Genomic DNA, 19,350 nt, shown 5'->3' with positions numbered 1-19,350 from the left:
TTTTCAAAAAACTTAATTCTGTATGATTTATAAGCTTTTGTACCCGTGGGGCCCACCGTGACACGAGTCCCCATGAGTCTGTGTGCAGTCAGGTTTAAGTCCTCACCAGGATATATAAACCAGTACACACACACACACAAAACAAAAAAGACTGTACACACACACACACACACATATACATATATATATATACACACATACAGTATATATGTTTATTTTATTAACTTTTAGAAGTACACTAGCATATGGATGACCAAAAAGCTATAATAAAAAAAATAATAATAATAATTTTTTTTTACTTAAAATAAATAACCATTTATAATTATTATAATTTATTATGTTCTTAAAAAATATTGTTAAAAATGTATGCATTCTTTAAAAATGCAGAAAATGATACACATTTTTAAATAATAAGTCTGACTTAAACAGCCACTCTCATCTTGGAAGAGAAAGACTAATATATCTACTAAAAGTTTATTTTGTTAAGTTTTAGGAGTACACTAGTATATAGTTGACCTAAAAGCTCACATTAAAAATAAAAGTAAGTAAAAACTAAATTGTTTTTGATAGTTCAGGGTCTTAAAATATATTCTGTAAAATTGCAGAAAATATGTAAGTCAGTAATGCTGTTTTGGCTTGCCGCTCGGTGTATGCCTGATTATCAGTGGGATAATCAGGCATAATAATGCAGTAATTCACACACCTGCTGCGCACAAAACATCAGGTGGCTTTACTGCCTCCAAGACAAATGACACAGCAAGAGCAATCATGAAAACCAAACACACACACACACACACACGTCTGGATCACTATCCTTGTAGGGACTCCCCATAGGCGTAATGGTTTTTATACTGTACAAACTCTATTTTCTATACACCAACCCTACACCTAAACCTAAATCTCAAAAAAACTCATTCTGTATGATTTATAAGCTTCTGTACCCATGGGGACCTCAATTTAGGTCCTCACGGTGACACAAGTCCCCATGAGTTGGTGTGTATTCAGGTTTAAGTCCCCACCAGTGTAGAAAAACATAGACACACACACACACACACACGCGTTCATTCTTTCAAACACACACCCCAATTGTGATTAATATACTGTATCAATGCTGTTTCATAACAAACAGTATGACAAAGTACAAACACAACATATAGTCAACATAACAGCTGTCCTTGAGAAATATATATATATAAATAACACCGATGTTGCTACGTCACTTATCTCAGACTGAATGATAGGTAGGTGTAAATTGTGCATATATGTTGGGTGGTTTTGCTGACAGGACATGCATGTCTCTTTCTCCAGCAGCATTCTGAGGTGAGGAAATCTCACAGGGAGAGACGCATCAATTATCCTTATAACATTAAACTGCACTGTCAGCGGACACTGAGACACTTCTATTTTCACATCCCTTCACTATCCCTAGACTATCCTGCCCTTCAAAACAAGTCATCAAATCAAAGATCACTCGTTTGTGTGCTGCATTCGTGTAAAATGACCTCAACAAGTAATTGAACAATTAAGGGTCAATGAAGTTTTTCAAAATGTATTCAAATATTATTTAAAAATAAAAATATTATTTAAATATGATTATTTCTAAAAACCTGATGTTTAAAATCATGTATTTTAAACAAGATTTGTAAAACGCTTCCTTTTCATCATCTCAATCATAAGGGTCACTGATCTTTAAAAATGTATAAATATCTTTGCATTAGATAACAAAATATCAAACTTATTATAAATTCAAAATGTGGTTGGCAAACATTACTATAGTTACACTGTTAAAAATGATATCAGTAAATCATCTCAGAATGTTTTTTTTTCCATTACTTTAACTTAAAATCAAATTTAAAATCAAAAAGGGTCATATGATGCGATTTCATTTTTCCCTTTCTCTTTGGAGTGTTACAAGCTCTTGGTGCATAAAGAAGATCTGTAAATTTGCAAAGACTAAAGTCTCAAATCCAAAGAGATATTCTTTATAAAAGTTAAGAGTCAGCCACACCCCCCTAAAACGGCTCGTTCGAACACGCCCCCACATATCTACCTCACTATGTGGGAAGATTTGCATAACGCCGCCCAAATGTTCAAGCAAAGAAAGAAGGCGTAACTTTTATTGCTGTAAGTATTGTTGCAGCCGCCATGTCGTGAAGACGCTGTGTGATTCGTTGTGAAAGCGAAACTACTTTCAAAAGAGGACGATATCCGCTTCGTCATACCTAGAGCTGATCCGTGCTGGTCGCTGAGGAAATACATCAACTTAGTGATGTGGATCACCGGATCGGCTTTCACCGTTTTCACCGCTCCTTCGTCGGATCCGCCGGGACCGCCGTTCTCGATCCCGCCACCTCAGCTCACTCTTGCCCGGCTTCAGCTCAGACTAAGCCGGGGCTTTCGCTCACGCTAGGCCGCTGTGTTTTTCGTTGTGAAAGCGAAACTACTTTGTTTGGCCTTCCAAAAGAGGACACGACTAGAAATCAGTGGTTAAGTTGTATTTACAACACTGTTCCAGAACAGTTTAACCCAAATATCCAGATGGTGCGCAGCACATTTTATGGAGGACTGTTTACTGATCCTGGGAGAGTAACGTTAGACTAAAATGCCGGCAGTTCTGACTCACGTAAGTACGTTTTCATTTAAAGGATTTGCCACTGATGATTCAAACGCGAGTTTTGGGCAGTAGAGTAGCACTTGTTGTTTGTCATTTCTCTGATCACAAATGCAGACAGGGTTTTATGTTTACGCGGCGCAATGCAACGCAACGCGTAAAAAGACAGTATAAGTCATTATAATCAGTAATTATGTCCCCACTGGATGCAACAAATGCCTCGTTTGTAATGGGTTTTAATGTTTTTGTCTCGTCGCTCAACATTTCCGTCACACGCTTGAGGTATTCGGCCAATCACAACGCACTGGATAGCTGGCCAATCACAGCACACCTCGCTTTTTCAGACCGATGAGCTTTGTAAAAATCGACGCGTTTCAAAAAGGCGGGAGAGAGAGGAGAAACAATAATGTACAGTATGTGGAAAATAATGTTTTTTTTTTACTTTAAACCGCATAAACACATTTCATTACACCAAATACACAAAATAATGTTCTTTTTAGCAGCATCATATGACCCCTTTAACTTCTTTTTTTTTAAGTTATACAAGATTCAGCTCAATTGTACAGCCAATTTAATTATACTTAAAAATGTAAGGCAGCAACTGATTTTTTTTTAGTGTACTTGGGTAGAACATTTCCTAATATGATTGTAATGTATATTTTTGAGTATATAGACAGAATTTGTACAGTAAGTTGGAGGTGTTGGTTTACCCCAATAGTAGGAGGCTTCTCTCAGGAAACGTGTAATCTCTTAAACTCTGGCTTTTGGAAGTTTGCTCCACACCTATTACCCAGTATCCCTCTCTCTTCTTCAGCTGCAGGAAATCTGACAACTCAGCAGGCTTCACCTGGAAAACGAAGGCATATAACTTGAAATTTGAACGGCTTCATTAATCATGACAGATTCAATGAGTGCAATGCTCAGATTCTACATGTCGCTCCACAGAAACCGGGCTAGAGCTTCTGATGCTGTCGTGTAGTGTGTGTATTTGGCTGATGTAATGCATGATTATGATGAATAGGCTTGTTTTAGCCCACACTCAGAAGAAATATTAAAATATGAGTATGTCTTAAAAGGTGCAGTGAGTAATTTCTGCACCACTAGTGGCACCAAATGGAATTGCGATCTGTTTGTTTGAGCAACATGACTCTACCAGTGGTGTCAGTTTGTGGGCGGGGTTAGCAAACAATGTGTAGTCTTGAAACTTGTTTGAAGAGAGTCATTGTTTTTACAATTCTGATTGGTCAGATCAGATTTTAAGCAACAGATATATTTATCATGTCAAAAAAAACAGAAAAATTAACGGAATAGGATTGAATGTACAAATACAAAACACACACCTCCAGCATCGGCAGCCACAACTCTGAAGACACACTGAGGACCTGGAACTGTTTGTCATTAACGTGTCGCAGACTGTCCAGAACCAGAGCTTTGGCTCCAAAGATCTCACACGTCCTGCACAGACCTGAAACAGACACACAAACACTTGCAGTTTAGTCCTCTGATGGTCTTAGCAGTAGCGTGCATTTAATGCATTAAAAAAAGGATGCCTTAAATTGATAAAACCTGACAGTCAAGACATTTCTATTTCAAATAAATGCTGTTCTTTTCAACCTTCTATTCAGCAAAGAATCATGGTTTCCACAAAAATATTAAGCGGCACAACCGTTTTCAACATTAATAATAAAAAATGTTTCTTGTGCACAAAATCAGCATATTGGAATGATTTCTGAAGGATCATGTGACACTGAAGACTGGAGTAATGATGTTGAAAATTCAGCTTTGCCATGACAGGAATAAATGATATTATAATATATATTAAATAGAAAACAGTTATTTTAAATTGCAATATCATTTCACAATGGTACTGTTTTTACTGTATTTTTGATCAAATACATGTAGACTTAATGAGCATAAGAGACTTCTTTCAAAACCATGTATACAAAAAAGATACACATTCACATTTGAGAGTCGTGGCTGACTGTTTTAATATTAAACCCATCAGTGGTCTTATTAAACGCAACTGCGTGCATCAATATTTATTCATGAAATGTAACTGAGATAAAACTGCATGAATGAAAGCCATATGCCTATCAAACCAACAATAACCGGTGTGTGCAGAATGTTTGAATGAGATGAATGAGCCTTTTATAATGAGCTTGTGTTAAAACTGATTTGTTTGGTGACTCAGAAATGATGATTGAGCTGAATGTCTGTTGTAGTTGCAATGATATTATATGTATATATGACATTCAGAAAAAAACAAAGACCAAACTTAATGTAAACGGTGTAAGACGCTGCAATATCTGTCCTTGCAAGGAGAATAAAGGCCATCACAGGATCTGTTCTTCTCTTAAAAATAGGTATATTTATAGGCATGTCTGGCACGTGTACACAGAATGACAATAAAAAAGCAACTTTATGAAAACTGGCATCTTTGCACACATTTTTTTAAAAAGGAATAATTATAATAATAATAATAACGTTAAAAATGTCACTTTAATGAAAAAAATTAAGATGCCAATTTTAATAAAAAGGTCATTATTTAGTGATCATATAACAATTGTATTGATAACTACTAAATAATACTACTATAATTAATTTGTCCATTTATTTGTCTTACCGCCCAGATTGGTGGGCTTGTCAATAAGAGATGCGACCACCAGGAGGTTGCTGGTGAGTTTGCCCAGGCGTGCTGCTCTCTGCTGGGCCATGAGCTCAGGCTCCTGCTCCTGGACACTCAGCTTCCACGGGGTGATTTTCTTCTGAACTTCTGCCCAGCGCTCTTCCTGCTCCAAACCACCTGTCAGACATAAAACATTTTTAAATGTGGTTTAACATTTCAAATATTGTAATGCTTTCACCTTTCTCTTAACAAATTAGCTGGAGCTGTAACAAACTGAACATGAGAGCTGACAAAGAGAAGACCGTCTTGTTCAGCCCCATCTCACTAATGTTTATAGAAGTAGTAACCATTATCGCATTAAACTATGTGGAGTACACCTATTTTAATCGCAATAAACAGGCATGTAAATGCCTTATTTGCATTATTACCGCTCTAGCCAAAATGCGCATGTGCTCAGATGCACATGGATGCCGCGTATTCTTCACATTACGAATGAACTCCGTGACATTATTCTGAAGCAGTCCTGGTTTATGGGAGTGCTATAGGGTGCTAAGCACCCTCAAACAAAAGCAAGAGCACCCTCAGTTGAGGCTGCAGAAGTAGGATATTCATAGTTTTCACGTGACGTCACATCCTTACAGGAAAGCCCACATGGAGGGCAAAACAAGGCTTTCCTCCATTGACCGCCAGTTATTTTTAGGAGGACTGCATTAAGTAGTAATGTAGTAAGCCAGTGATATTTAAAGGCCAAATTCAGTATACACCTTATTGATGATGCATACTTTGTACAGGCAAGCAGATGAACCCAGAATATAAACACTCCAAAGAGAAAGGAAAACTTGAAATCACATCATAAGACCCCTTTAAGTGTTTTCACATTAAACATTTTAGAATGTACCGCTGTTTTTAGTGATTGAAATATTGCGGCAGGTGCTTTATATGGATTGCTAATGGCCAAAACTTGCATTTTGTTCACATATCTTGGTTTTATTTTTTTGAGAGGTGATCTAAATATTTTTTGGATTGGAACTGATAGACAATTGACAGGCTTGTGCTGCAGTTCTATGGATGTTTTTCCCGCTAGGTCTTCGAGCCAGTCACGTGACTGAAAACTATGAATTGGCAAAACAGATTTGGCAAACGCTTATTTGTGTTTGTGCTCAGGAGAGCTTCCAAGGTTTCTATTTACAACATGTTTTTGCAGCGTTGAGCAGTGTAGCCAATCACAGAGCTATCTGTTGATTTCTTGAACGCAATGGCCAATCAGAGGTGTTTAAGTTCAAGAATCCCCTCACCACTCAATATGCCAAAGTTTTGTCAGTGCTGAGTTACGCAAGTTCGCGAATTTTGCATTTGGTGTAAGTGGATAGTGGCCAGTAACATGCCAAATGTATGAGTTCATTATTTGTGCTGTGGAGTATGCAAATAATCACGAAAATAACCACACTTCTTAGCAAATAACCAGAATAATGAATATTGCATGTAAACTGGAGTGAAGAGGTTTGCTCGTGTCATCTTACTGCAATTAAGTCTTTACTCTGATTATTGAAAATAATGGCATTACTGGTGCACATGTAAACATAGTGAGTGTTTTCATAAGTGTAGTGTGGTTCCAGCTCTCTGCCACCCTCATGTGGTGATTACCTTTGTCCTGTTGGATCCAGTCACTAGGCTGGAATTCACAGAGATCTGTCACAGGGTTCTTCAAGGGCAGCGCAGCACCAATCGGGAAGTCAACAAAACTTTCAAATTTCCACAGTGGAAGCCACTCATCTTCTGCCAGCTCAGAGAGGAGAGGAAAGATGTGGAATATTGTCTGGGGAAGCAGAGAATGTGATGCCGCTGGATCATAACAGCACAGAACGGATCAGATTATACACTCAGGGCAGAAGAAAGAGAGAGAGAGAGTGTGTGTGTGAGAAAGATCTCACCTCAACACTGTAGTCCATGATTGGGTTAAAAGCACTGAAGAAGAAATGGTCCTGGATTCTAGACCAATTTTTCATCGCATTTCTGTAGGGGGAAAAAAATCGTTTTAAAAATCCGATATCTCCAGGTTTCTTATGAGAATCTAAGAGAACCCTGAAAAATCAGTCCTACAAGTCACTATAATTCAGGATCACAGCTCTATTAACGCTATAAAGCCTGACATATGCTATAACAGTCAGAAAAATCTACAGTTTATTGGAAGCAAAAAAGCAAAAAAAGGTTTTTGCATCAAATTTGATACATAAGGCTTTTATGGCTCATATACTATGACTAAAAGGGGTGTTTTTTTCCTGTTTGAGTATGAGCTTTATATTTTCCTATATCAGAGGCACAAACAGAAAAAAAAACAGGCAATTTGGTGCAGTTGCTGATATTTATATGGCTAAAAAGTAAGATGAAATTCTGATAGATTGTAGCGTAAATCAATGACATCTTTATAACAGTATAGCATAAAATAAAAAATGTTTAAAAAAAGTATTACATAAAATCACTCTATATCTCCCAATAATATGTGTAAGATTATATTTAAATGCTTAGTTCTATGATCAAATCAATGCCATTTTTACTTTATAAAAATACAGTTTACTTTATAAAAAGCTGTAAAGATTTCACAGCAAAAAGACATGTGAACGATGACCTGAAGGGGGACATTTTTAGAATTATACTAAAAGGCCTTTTACTTGCTAAGGAAGTAAAATCTAGGGTTTATAGGGTTAATGAGTGAATCTTTTCTCACCCGGTGTTCTGCATAGCTTCAGCCTGCTGTAAACAGGCCTGAACCACTGTGGTCAGTGCGCCCAGGTGTTCCTCCGGGAGGACACGGGCGTCCTCCAGCTCCCACACCCTTTTAAGGGCGAGCAGGGCATACAGACGGATGCTGAAATTATGACTGAAACACCACTGCAGGCTCACCTCCACCGCTCTACGCCACTGCGCCTCCTGAGAAAGACACCAGCAATACAGTTAACGCATAAAATGTTCATACCGGCTGCACAGGAAGAAGAAATCAGATTCAACTGATGAAACTGCACCTTATCTTGCAGTTTTGGGAGGAGGACATTCAGGTGCACAAGGACAGAGAGAAAAGTGCATATGCTTGTTTTTGTCTTCTCATGATCCTGCAAAACAAATAACTGCATGGTTTACAAGAAAATGACACACATATCTAGATACTTAAAAGATGTTAAAATACTTTCTCCTGTCCTAGTTTAATCTAGCTATTTTTCCTACTCTTTTGGATGCCACTAATAATGCAGAACGTGAGATTTTCAGGACTGGATTTGATCTGTATTTCTGTCAGGACCACTATCGTCAAAGATGATTGACAATTAGCATACAGTTTGGATTGGCGGTTCTGTTCTGGGCAAGAACTCCCTGCGCATCCATACAGCCTAGCATCGAGAGCAGCGATAACCCCCCCAGGGTAAACAGAACCAACATAAATATATTGCAGATATCGTTAAAGTTCAATAATGTTATGTACACATTTTAGAATTAGTCTGATTCAAAGGATAATCAGAAGGCTGAATCCTGACTGACAGAGGAGGAGTTGGGGATGGAGGAGGGTAATTAGCTATTGAGCAATGCGAAAACTGCTGATAATACTGAGGGACCTTATATATGAATTCTTAGATAGGTGTCGTATTCCCATAGGTTGATGGGGATCAGCTGAGAGTCAGCTGATGCGAGCTTGACTAACGTGACCTGCCAGAACTAACGCTACGCTAGATATATGCTGCATCTGTTTTTAGATTCAAGTTTGTGTGCTGATGAGTTCAGACTCACCAGACTGAAGCAGTTCCACAGGTTCTGGATGCGAGACGGGTTCTGGTGGAGGACCAGGATCAGGGTCCACTCTATCAGGTACTTGACGGACGCTTGGTTACTGCAGAAGCCGGCCTCACACACGTGACTCAACACACACTCGGACACAAACTCCTGTGACAGATAACATCAACATTGACTGCTGAACTCGAAACTGTGTACACAGATTTTGAATTTAACAACCAATTTACTAACAAAATGTATTATATAACTTTATTATAGCTATATAATAGCTATTTTTACACTAAATAAAATAAATGATTAATTAAATTCAATAAATGCAACGTATTTTATCAACAACAATATTAATGGCATTTTAACAAACAATATTTGTCTGATTAAGAGCCATATGGCTCAAAACATCACTGTTGGTGAGAACTTGCAATACATATATTGTGTTGCAACTTTATGTGGTTGAGCAGCCTTATTGAGCTTTTTGCCTGCTGGATGTGCATACTTTTTGTTGAACAGGCAATATTTTGGCTGTATCAAGTAGCAAGATTTTTTTAGGTTTTTGTAATTCATTTGTATTTCTAATGTTCGATCGTAACGGGTAAAAACATACTTTAGCAGTTAACCTCTATAAAATAGTCATATTAGTTTTAATTATTATGTATTTAATTATTTATTATTATTTATATAATTTGTCTTACAATGTAGGCCTGTTATACATCCAACAGATTCAAATCAGTAATATTTAGTTAATAGAACTACCTCTCTGTAGGGGTGTAATCACATTGTGTTTATTTAAAAGCATAATTCAGTAGCAACACAGTGATCTGACAATATCAGAATTGCTACAGGCCAAAAAGCTTGAAATCAAAGCATCTCTAGTACAAAGTGGATTAATATGCATGCGTGTGGTGTGTTGGTGTAGAGATCTAACCGGTCTGAGTTTATGCAGTAACAGCAGCAGCGTCTGCCACACGCGGTTCTTCACTCTGTGCTGGATGGAGTTGCTATAGTAACGTACTTTGGATTTCGAAATCTCGGCATCCTAAGGGAACGAAAAGAGACAAAGGAGGGAACTTTAATCAAAAACACATGCAATAACCATGAGATGGGCCATTCAAAACAAAATCAAACACACACTTGTTGTTTCTAGGAAGTCCTTTCTTTAAGAATTAAACACCCAATTTCCAGTAAGAGCCGTAGTAATGAATTGAACACAAACCTTCCTCAGTAGTCGCTGCACGAGCTCTTCCATCAGACGCTGGTGAAGCTGATTAGATGGATTCAAGCGGCAGAGGAAAGCCAGAACACACACTCGAGGAAATTGATCATCCCTGTTATCACTGGAAATGAGATTCAGAATAATAAATGTAAATCAGCGCCAAAGTATTTGAACATGCTATGAGGAAAAGTAGAATGAATCTATTTTGATTCAAGCAGTTTTGTACCACAAAAATAGTCAATTTGTAAAAGTCCTCAATTAATGGTGTCAGCTTCTAATATATGCATAATTCATTTATTTCAGCTGTATAGTCAGTTACCCCAGCAACAATATTTTTTTTAAAGAATATTTAATGATTTTTTTGCAAAAGTTTCCTTTCTTTTAGACACATTACAAACAGTTAGTGTTGTGGTTTACCTGTTGACAGCTGTGTTTGCTGCACAACTATCACCAAGTTGCTCAACATAGCTTTGAACCTCCTGAACAAGCCTGAAAGCAAAAGAGAGAAAAAAATGTATTATCATTAGCATTATTATATTTATATTTTTAATCTAATTTCAGCTAAAGTAGTTCCAGGCAGGTCTCGACCACATTACATGTCCAGATCACTGATTTCAGTTATTTCAAATGTCCTTACAGCCTAAAACGGCAAAATAACCAAAACCCATAACGACACTGGCCAAGCAAATAAATAGAATAAACAATAGGATAAAAACGACTAATTATTTCCATGTCAAGTTTCATTATTATGGAAAGCACGTACTTTCTTTTCTCCCGCTCTCTCTCCCTTACAAATGCACACACATACAGTACAGACACACACGGAAATATACCGACGCAAAGAAACGTGTTTTTAGCTGCTCTGACGATTTTATCAGTAAAATAGTTTAGCAACTTTAAAGCTACTTGTCATTTCTTACTAGGGAGGCTGTTCTTGAAGCAGATGAACTGATACAGTTTCTTTATTAGTAGAGACGCTGCTGCTGAACACTGTTGAGAGAAATACTTTTTCATTTGTTTTTTAATGTGCACTCACCTTTGGTCTCTTCTGAACACTGGGCCGTACACACAGGCCTCAGTCAGGATGTCGAGGTGTAAGAGAGCCGTACTGAACACAGCGTCTGACTGGAGACCCTCTGCTGCCCCACAGGGAAGCCACGTCTCACAGCAATGCTGGATCAGAACATTAAACACTCCTGATCGGACTTGTGCCAACTCCATGAGCTCAGTCACAATCTGCCAAAAACCAGAAAGCTTTTATTATATACACTAGCTATATGTTTTTTTGATCACAAACGCCACAAGAGGTCTTTCAGGGTTTGTTATCGACCTGTTGTATGCAGGCTGTGATTCTGGGATTCTGTTCCTCTGTGAGCTGCAGAAGGCCCTGGTGAAAAGCTAAGCGCACGAATCTCTGCAGTGTGGACCAGAAATCATGAGGGTTTGTGCTCAGAGCCTGAACCACCTTCCATGATGCACATATGGTCTCAATGCACAGAGATTCATCACACTGCACCACCTGGTGGAGAAAATAGACCCAGCTACTAAACACCAGTTTAAACTCACATCACACAATCAAAAATGTGACCCTGGACCACAAAACCAGTCTTAAGTCGCTGGGGTATATTTGTGGCAATAGCCAAAAACACATTGTATGGGTCAAAATTATTGATTTTTCTTTTATGCCAAAAATCATTAGGTATTCCAGATTTTCAAATAGTTGTATCTCGGCCAAATATTGTCCTATCCTAACAAACCATACATCAATGGAAAGCTTATTTATTCAGCTTTCAGATGATGTATAAATCTCAATTTTGAAAAATTGACCCTTATGACTGGTTTTGTGGTCCAGGGTCACAAATAAATACATTTTTAAATTTCAAAATTTCCTAAAATTCCAGATTTTTATTATATAACATGTTACAGACAATTGTTTGGCACAAAAAACCTCGACTAACATCATCAACTGACTTCAAGCAAAATAACACCTAGAAAAGAGTAGAACATATATTTATTTTTTCAAATATGAAATGTTAATAAAACAAAGCTAATAAAATCCTAACTTAAAGGAGATGCAACTGCGGCCCACCTGTGGTACGACTGATGCCATGAAGTCCAGCACCGGCAGAACAAGATGACCAGGCAGTAATGCTAGAGCATCCACAGCAGCCCTCAGGAACTCAGAAGCTACAGGAGCCCGAAGGGTCCCAGCAGACTTCTGCAGAAAACTCAGACACGTCCACTGATCTCGAATAAACTGGGCCACGATTCGCCCCCAGTCCTTCAGTACGACACTGGCCACTGGATCACTGTTATAAACACACATAACTCATAAATGAAGAAGTGATAATGGTCCACAGGAAAACTTACTTCGAACAAAATTTCTCCTCTGTATGGTTATATATGGAATTTTAATTCTAAGATCTACAGCAACCAAATATTTATAAATATATTTTTAGAGCTTGACCAGACCTGATTGTCACAGATGTGGGCTTCAGTAATGTTTGGTTGAGATGCTGAGATGACGAAGGGTAGAAGTAGTCGGTCAGCGAGTGAAGCGTTCTCATGGCCTCAGACCGGTAGTTTAGGACACCTCGATCATCCACGTCACACAACAGCGCAAGTGTGGCCATACTGACCACTCTCTGAACCTGCCCTGACACAGATGGATTCTAGAAAAACACAGTTTAGATCTCACTCCATCAGAAATTACCATCCACTTACAAATGTGCTTGAGAGTAATCTACAGTATCTACTAAAAAGAAAAATGAAAGTTAAAAAAAGTAATTTCTAACTTACTAAAGGTTCTTTGAAATACTTGAATGTGACTTGTCAAACATTTTGGCAATGACCTGTAGTTTAGGACACCTCGATCATCCACGTCACACAACAGCGCAAGTGTGGCCATACTGACCACTCTCTGAACCTGCCCTGACACAGATGGATTCTAGAAAAACACAGTTTAGATCTCACTCCATCAGAAATTACCATCCACTTACAAATGTGCTTGAGAGTAATCTACAGTATCTACTAAAAAGAAAAATGAAAGTAAAAAAAAGTAATTTCTAACTTACTAAAGGTTCTTTGAAATACTTGAATGTGACTTGTCAAACATTTTAGCAATGACCTCCAAACTTTATATTTGACTTAAAAGTGGAAGAAAAATAGAGCATATACACAAGCATTTAAGGGATAAAAACCTGAAAACCACCTTAAGATAAACATGTACATTTGTGGTTGGTAAGAGTTTTTCAAAGTTTTTTTTAATTTTTTTATAAAGTCTCTTATGCTCACTAATGCTGGATTTATTTGATAAAAAAAATTGTAAAAACGATAGTATTATGAAATATTATTACAACTTATTTTCTATTTTAACACATTTTAAAATTGATTAATGAATTTTTCAAAGTTTTTATTTTAAAGTCTCTTATGCTCACTAATGCTGGATTTATTTGATTTAAAAAAAATAGAGTAAAAACGATAATATTATGAAATATTACTACAACTTATTTTCTATTTTAACACATTTTAAAATTGATTGATGTAAGTGGTAAAGCTGAATTTTTAGCAGCCATTACTAACATTAATATGCTGTTTTGCTGCTCAAGAAACATTTCTTAATATCAATTTTTTGATGAAGAGAAAGTTCAAAAGATCAGTATTTATTTGAATTAGAAATATTTTACAACATAATAAATGTCTTCATTACCACCTTTGACCAATTTAATGCCTACTTGCTCAAAAGTATACATTTCTTAAAAAAAAAAAAAAAAAAACTTACTGACCCCAAATTGTATCAAACATGCAATCATGATGAACAGAGTCTGAAGAATCTAGACTATGCTGAGTGCTGCACCTGTTCAGAGGGTTCACCGAGGATCCTCAGGCTGTTTGCAGTGAGTTTTGGGATGTAGTTTTGCTGCAGATTTGAGCCGTACCACGACACAGTGGAATAAGTGAGAACTAGCTCCCTTAATACTGAGAGATAAAGATCAGACCTCTCCACATCGCATAACTACAGAAAGAGAGAGAAGAGAGATAAATCCCCCGAAAATCCAGCCAAACCAAATGATAGTGGTCGACGGACCCGTTCTCGACCTGGCAGACCATCTTAGTCAGGAGATTAGTGATGGTAGACCAACCTGGATCAGCAATAACCCAGTTTTGGCCACCCAGGCCTACTTTCTCCAGCAGGTTTATATGTGATGCATGAAAACACTCACCTCTCTCAGTTCCCCGCTCAACCTTCTGAGCAGAAACTCCTGCACTGATTCCACCACCGACAGCATGAGCGTCTTCAACGTAACAGCCACAACATCCTCTACAAACATCCAGACACACTAGCTTCAATACTTTGGCACGTCCAAACATGGCATGTTTGTCTTATTTTCTCAAACACAGCACACACCATTCTCCTTCTCTGTATCCGAGCGTCTGCGATGCAGCTGCAGCAGGCGCAGCAGTAACTGCAGGCTCTTGTCCGTCTTCTGCAGCACCAGATAGACGTTGGTGCTGAGTCTCTGCAAGACGTCCAGAAGGGGCTGGAGAAGCAGTTCTAGACGAGGTTCCTCACTCCTGTTCTGCTGAAGGTCGGCTGTCAGCAGTACAGTTCGCACCAGAAGCTCGGCCTCACTTGGATCAGGTAGACTTCCTGTCTGATCTGCCAGAAGAAATAATATACGCACAGACTAAAGATGATATTCATTCACTCACTCACTCACTAAAACTGTGAGATGTGCATAACGCTTGGTGGAAAATTTTTTGGAGCCATACAGTAAATGGGGTAAATGATATTGACCTTAAAATTCTAAAAGAAATGTGGCATAATGATCAAATGTATCCAAACTGGGGTTATTTCAGTTGCAGATATTGTTGTTTGACAGTTATGTTGTTCCAGGATTAATAAAAGATTTAATGTAGCAACATGTCCAATATTGCAAAAATGTTGTGCTGTTTTTCACCTGAGCTGGCTGGAACTGTGAGAAAGGTCTTCAGACGCTGCTGGACGTAGCTGAATATAGAAGCTCTATCTCTGTTTGACGTTTCAGCGTGAAGCTCCTCAGAGGAGCCCGGATCGCCACTGGTCAAATGAAAACAGCCTTCGTTAGCCTGGAGCCAATTACACAGCTGTGATGGGAGCAAGGTTTAATATCTTGTGAATATTAGTTCTGATCAAATACTTTGCAGATCGAGCATGACTTATAAATTCTGGTTTAGTTAATAGACTTTGAGTTTACCTCTTTCCAAAGTGCTGTACCCCGACACAGAGACTCATCAGCTCGAAAATGTAAAAGAAAACCAAATATCTCATCGAGAGACACCGCTGACTGCCAAAAACAAGAAAACCATTCAGATATCAGTTCTGTCAGTTAAATGAGCCATCATGACTTAACATAATCATAATAAAAAGAATGAAACCGGTAAACTAAAACCTTTAGAAAATGGCACTAAAAACCTAATTTTCTCACATATTCAAACTGGGTGCATTAAAACTACTTACATTTCGCCCACATAAGTAACAAAATCTGCACCAGATGACATATTTTTGCTCAGTTTTCGACTAAATAAAAAAAAAATTGAGGTGGTTTTTTTTTCCTTCTTCATTCTAAGCTCTATATTCTCACTAATATCATACAACATTAACCAATATGATACGAAACTCGAGTGAAAACTTTTGTCTGGATGTTCAATAGACTTTTTCATTAAAAAGCAAATAATCTGACTATTATTTCATATGACAGGCTTTTACAGGATTATGGATTTGAAGGGGGAAAGCTACAGTACCACATCTGTCAGGCAGAGAGCAGCACGGAGCAGAAAACACTGCGAAGCTCCTCTCAGAAGAACCTGGTGAGTGATCATAGTGCAGCGCAGAACTTCTCTGAACACAAAAACACCAGCAGATTATGTGACTTACAAACACATGTATTATTGCAACAAATATGTGCTTTCATCAAGTCTGATCTCTACAGATGTCCGTTTTATAGATCAGACTGCAGCTCTGCTCACTCTGGACATTCTCTCAACCAATTACATCAGTCGATTTACATCACATGATGCATTTTAAACAGCACTGAAGGATTGGCTGCTTTTCTTTCACTATCTGATCCAACTCATATAAAATTGTTACATTTAGTTTTTTGGTAAAATATTAATCCATAGGCAGTTTATATTTGTCTATTTAGAAGTCTTTAGTAATGATGATAATGCAAAACAAAATATTCTAAAATAATGTATGCTTTACAATAGATAAAAACAGTAGCACATCTCCTTTCATTTGTACTTAACACTCACTACATTTCTCCAATTGCAAGATCACTGGATTCCAGCAGCTAGTAGTTTGTACCTGAATGCATGAAGTCCATCAGATCCTAGTAGAGGACAGGGGGACAGACAGGACAGGGCCTGGGACAGAAAGAGCAGCGGAACTGCGCACCAGTGCCGTGATCCCAACCGCTGAGCGAGCTGCAGCAACACTGAACCTGGTCACGACAACAACATACATTCTAGATGTAAAATTGCACATTTCAGACCAGCTTAAAATACCATGGAGTCTTTTTCATGGTTTTATTTAAAAACCTAAAATGCAAGACCAAAACATCTCCACAAACATAAACTGGTTCTCTTTACCTCTGTTCTCTTCTGGCAAACTTTTGAAGAAATTCACCATAAACATTTGGAGTTTCACTCCAAGCTCTGGACAATCTCTAATGTTCTGCTGTGGTGCTCTGTGGAAACAAGCATTTTAAGATTGAGACAAACTGTATATTGTAATAAAACCTTATCCAGTATGAAATGTAACACCAGACAACAGTTACCTGTGATAGAGAGAGCTCTCTGCAAGAACATCCATGAGAGGACCGATTACAAACTGACAACCAGAAGAATGTTCAAGTGTTTTTTATTTATTTATTTTATTTCTTTCATAATGTGACATATTTCTGGGTTACTGGCAAACTTTTGAAGAAATTCACCATAAACATTTGGAGTTTCACTCCAAGCTCTGGACAATCTCTAATGTTCTGCTGTGGTGCTCTGTGGAAACAAGCATTTTAAGATTGAGACAAACTGTATATTGTAATAAAACCTTATCCAGTATGAAATTTAACACCAGACAACAGTTACCTGTGATAGAGAGAGCTCTCTGCAAGAACATCCATGAGAGGACCGATTACAAACTGACAACAAGAAGAATGTTCATTATCAAGAAGTGTTTTTTATTTATTTATTTTATTTATTTCATAATGTGACATATTTCTGGGTTAAACTGAATATTTAGTTACAGTATCTTATAAGGAATAACATCCTATTATCTTAAGATTCATGGATGGATACCTGTGAGAATGCCAAAGCAAACGCAGGACGATGCAGTGCTTTCAGTTCTAACAGGTGATTGACTCCTTCCTTCATAACTGCCTTGTTCTCACTGTGAAACATGCGCTGATACACACACAGCAGCCAGGATGGAGAAAACAGCCCACCTGAGGATGGAGAGAGTTGGAGAACAAGATTAAGCAGAGATTCAAGGCCAGTCAGCGGAAAACTGTATTATGCCATATGCTGCCACAAAAGAAACGTGACCAACCTTGGATGTCAGTCGCCGTTGTCTCAACGAGCATGTCGATCCTGTTGAGTACAGGTCGGATCACGTGAATCTTAAAAAAATTTAATAAAATAGATAAACAATATAAGACACACTAATGCAAAATGCAGTTCACAAATACTTGTTTCCACAACAATAAGGCCAACATTCAGATTCATTCATTCAAAATGAATTTTTCATTTTAGTATGGTAGTTTGCTATTCTGAATATATCCAGTGGGGTTTTGTGAATCTGAAACACAAAATAAAGTATTCTTTTCCTCTAGAGTCTCTAATACTAGAGCATAATCTTCCCAGAATTCCCTCAGTAACTGCTTTTTTTCTGGAGTCCATCTGAACAGTATCTCATCTGCAGAGATCCAAGAGATGCATGTGAATAGTGTTAGAAATCATAAACATCTTACACACCATGAATGTTGTCTTACCCCTGTTAGGTTCCTCGCTAGTAAACACATCTTCTTTCTTGATCTCTGCCAGTGCCACACACCTTGTGAGCAGGTAAAGCGCCCGTTTGCGGGTCACACTGTCCTTGTGGGTCAATCCGGCCTGAATTGCCCTAAAAAACCTTTGAGATCTTCTAGGATCCGGCCGGGTCTGAGAGGTTTCAAATGAGTAGAGGTGGTCGGAGAGAGCAGTGAGACACAACAGAACCCGAGCTGATACGGATTCGGTCTGATCTCTCTGATGCCATGACAGTAAATCATCCCATATCTGATGTAGGACCTCTGATTCAGAGTCTTTATCGCAGGACTTGAGTATGGTGAACCAGATCCGGACTATGATTTTTGAGATTACGGAGTCAGAGAGATCTTTGACACAGCAAAGGGAGCAGGACAAGGTCCTGGAGATGATGTCTCTGTCATATGAGATGCTGGATAACAGCACTGCTGTGAATTCAATGGCAACATCCATGTCAAACCTGCTGGATTCATGGTTGCCATCATCTCTCGACAACAGCACAGGCAGAAGAGCGTGACTTACCTTCTCAGGTACATCATGGGTCTGACAGGTACTGACACACACTGCAAAGAGTCCACAGACAGCACTGAGCATATCTTTACCTCCATCATCTGCACTGGAGATCGTTTGCATTAGTGGCATGCATTGGTTCCATATCACTGACTGCACTTTACAAATAAAGCGCTCCTCTTGTGATTTATTGGAAAGCTCCTTGATCAAAACAGTTAAAGCTTCAATCTTCTCTATGTCGGGGCGTGATGTGCTTGGCCAGCACAGCGTACTGAACAAATTCTCGGGATCGGGATGGTGGGACAAAAGGGTGTTTATCAAAAAATTAGACATTTTCTTAGTAGCCCTTTTGAGTTAAAAACACCCACAGCTTTAAAATGGCTCAAATCCGGTTTGATGGTTTTGCCTGCTGCACACGTGTGAACCGGTGCGTCTACTTCCGGAAATATTACGTGACCGATTGACGCATGCGCTGAGTGAGAAACGCTGCTGCCAGCAGGGGGCACATGGCGACTATTTCTTTCTTTCTTTCTTTGCATTTGCATTAATATACTA

The 19,350-nt window shown here is 38.3% G+C and overlaps 1 protein-coding gene across 1 annotated transcript in view; it reads right to left on the bottom strand.

The window, feature by feature from the left end:
• tarbp1 (TAR (HIV-1) RNA binding protein 1) overlaps window positions 1-19,241 on the bottom strand; it is a 20,162-nt gene extending 921 nt beyond the window's left edge. The window contains exons 1-28 of the mRNA XM_016548207.1: window positions 18,252-19,241; window positions 18,082-18,175; window positions 17,810-17,883; window positions 17,560-17,705; window positions 17,350-17,402; window positions 16,855-16,952; window positions 16,571-16,706; window positions 16,009-16,105; window positions 15,462-15,551; window positions 15,186-15,351; window positions 14,633-14,884; window positions 14,448-14,545; window positions 14,081-14,239; window positions 12,697-12,896; window positions 12,314-12,533; window positions 11,555-11,743; window positions 11,261-11,460; window positions 10,642-10,713; window positions 10,225-10,345; window positions 9,937-10,047; window positions 9,012-9,164; window positions 8,258-8,344; window positions 7,963-8,165; window positions 7,169-7,250; window positions 6,882-7,053; window positions 5,235-5,414; window positions 3,952-4,076; window positions 3,322-3,458 (exon numbers count right to left, since the gene is read on the bottom strand). Coding sequence (XP_016403693.1) covers window positions 3,322-3,458; window positions 3,952-4,076; window positions 5,235-5,414; window positions 6,882-7,053; window positions 7,169-7,250; window positions 7,963-8,165; window positions 8,258-8,344; window positions 9,012-9,164; window positions 9,937-10,047; window positions 10,225-10,345; window positions 10,642-10,713; window positions 11,261-11,460; window positions 11,555-11,743; window positions 12,314-12,533; window positions 12,697-12,896; window positions 14,081-14,239; window positions 14,448-14,545; window positions 14,633-14,884; window positions 15,186-15,351; window positions 15,462-15,551; window positions 16,009-16,105; window positions 16,571-16,706; window positions 16,855-16,952; window positions 17,350-17,402; window positions 17,560-17,705; window positions 17,810-17,883; window positions 18,082-18,175; window positions 18,252-19,128 — 4,592 coding nt within the window. The 5' untranslated portion in view covers window positions 19,129-19,241. The remainder of the gene's footprint in view (window positions 1-3,321; window positions 3,459-3,951; window positions 4,077-5,234; window positions 5,415-6,881; window positions 7,054-7,168; window positions 7,251-7,962; window positions 8,166-8,257; window positions 8,345-9,011; window positions 9,165-9,936; window positions 10,048-10,224; window positions 10,346-10,641; window positions 10,714-11,260; window positions 11,461-11,554; window positions 11,744-12,313; window positions 12,534-12,696; window positions 12,897-14,080; window positions 14,240-14,447; window positions 14,546-14,632; window positions 14,885-15,185; window positions 15,352-15,461; window positions 15,552-16,008; window positions 16,106-16,570; window positions 16,707-16,854; window positions 16,953-17,349; window positions 17,403-17,559; window positions 17,706-17,809; window positions 17,884-18,081; window positions 18,176-18,251) is intronic.
• Window positions 19,242-19,350: the final 109 nt, after the last annotated feature.

This window comes from Sinocyclocheilus rhinocerous, unplaced genomic scaffold, assembly GCF_001515625.1.
Source record: "Sinocyclocheilus rhinocerous isolate Xijiao unplaced genomic scaffold, SAMN03320098_v1.1 scaffold1214, whole genome shotgun sequence".
Classification (NCBI taxonomy): Eukaryota; Metazoa; Chordata; class Actinopteri; order Cypriniformes; family Cyprinidae; genus Sinocyclocheilus; species Sinocyclocheilus rhinocerous.
This window is presented reverse-complemented; position numbering and strand designations above follow the sequence as displayed.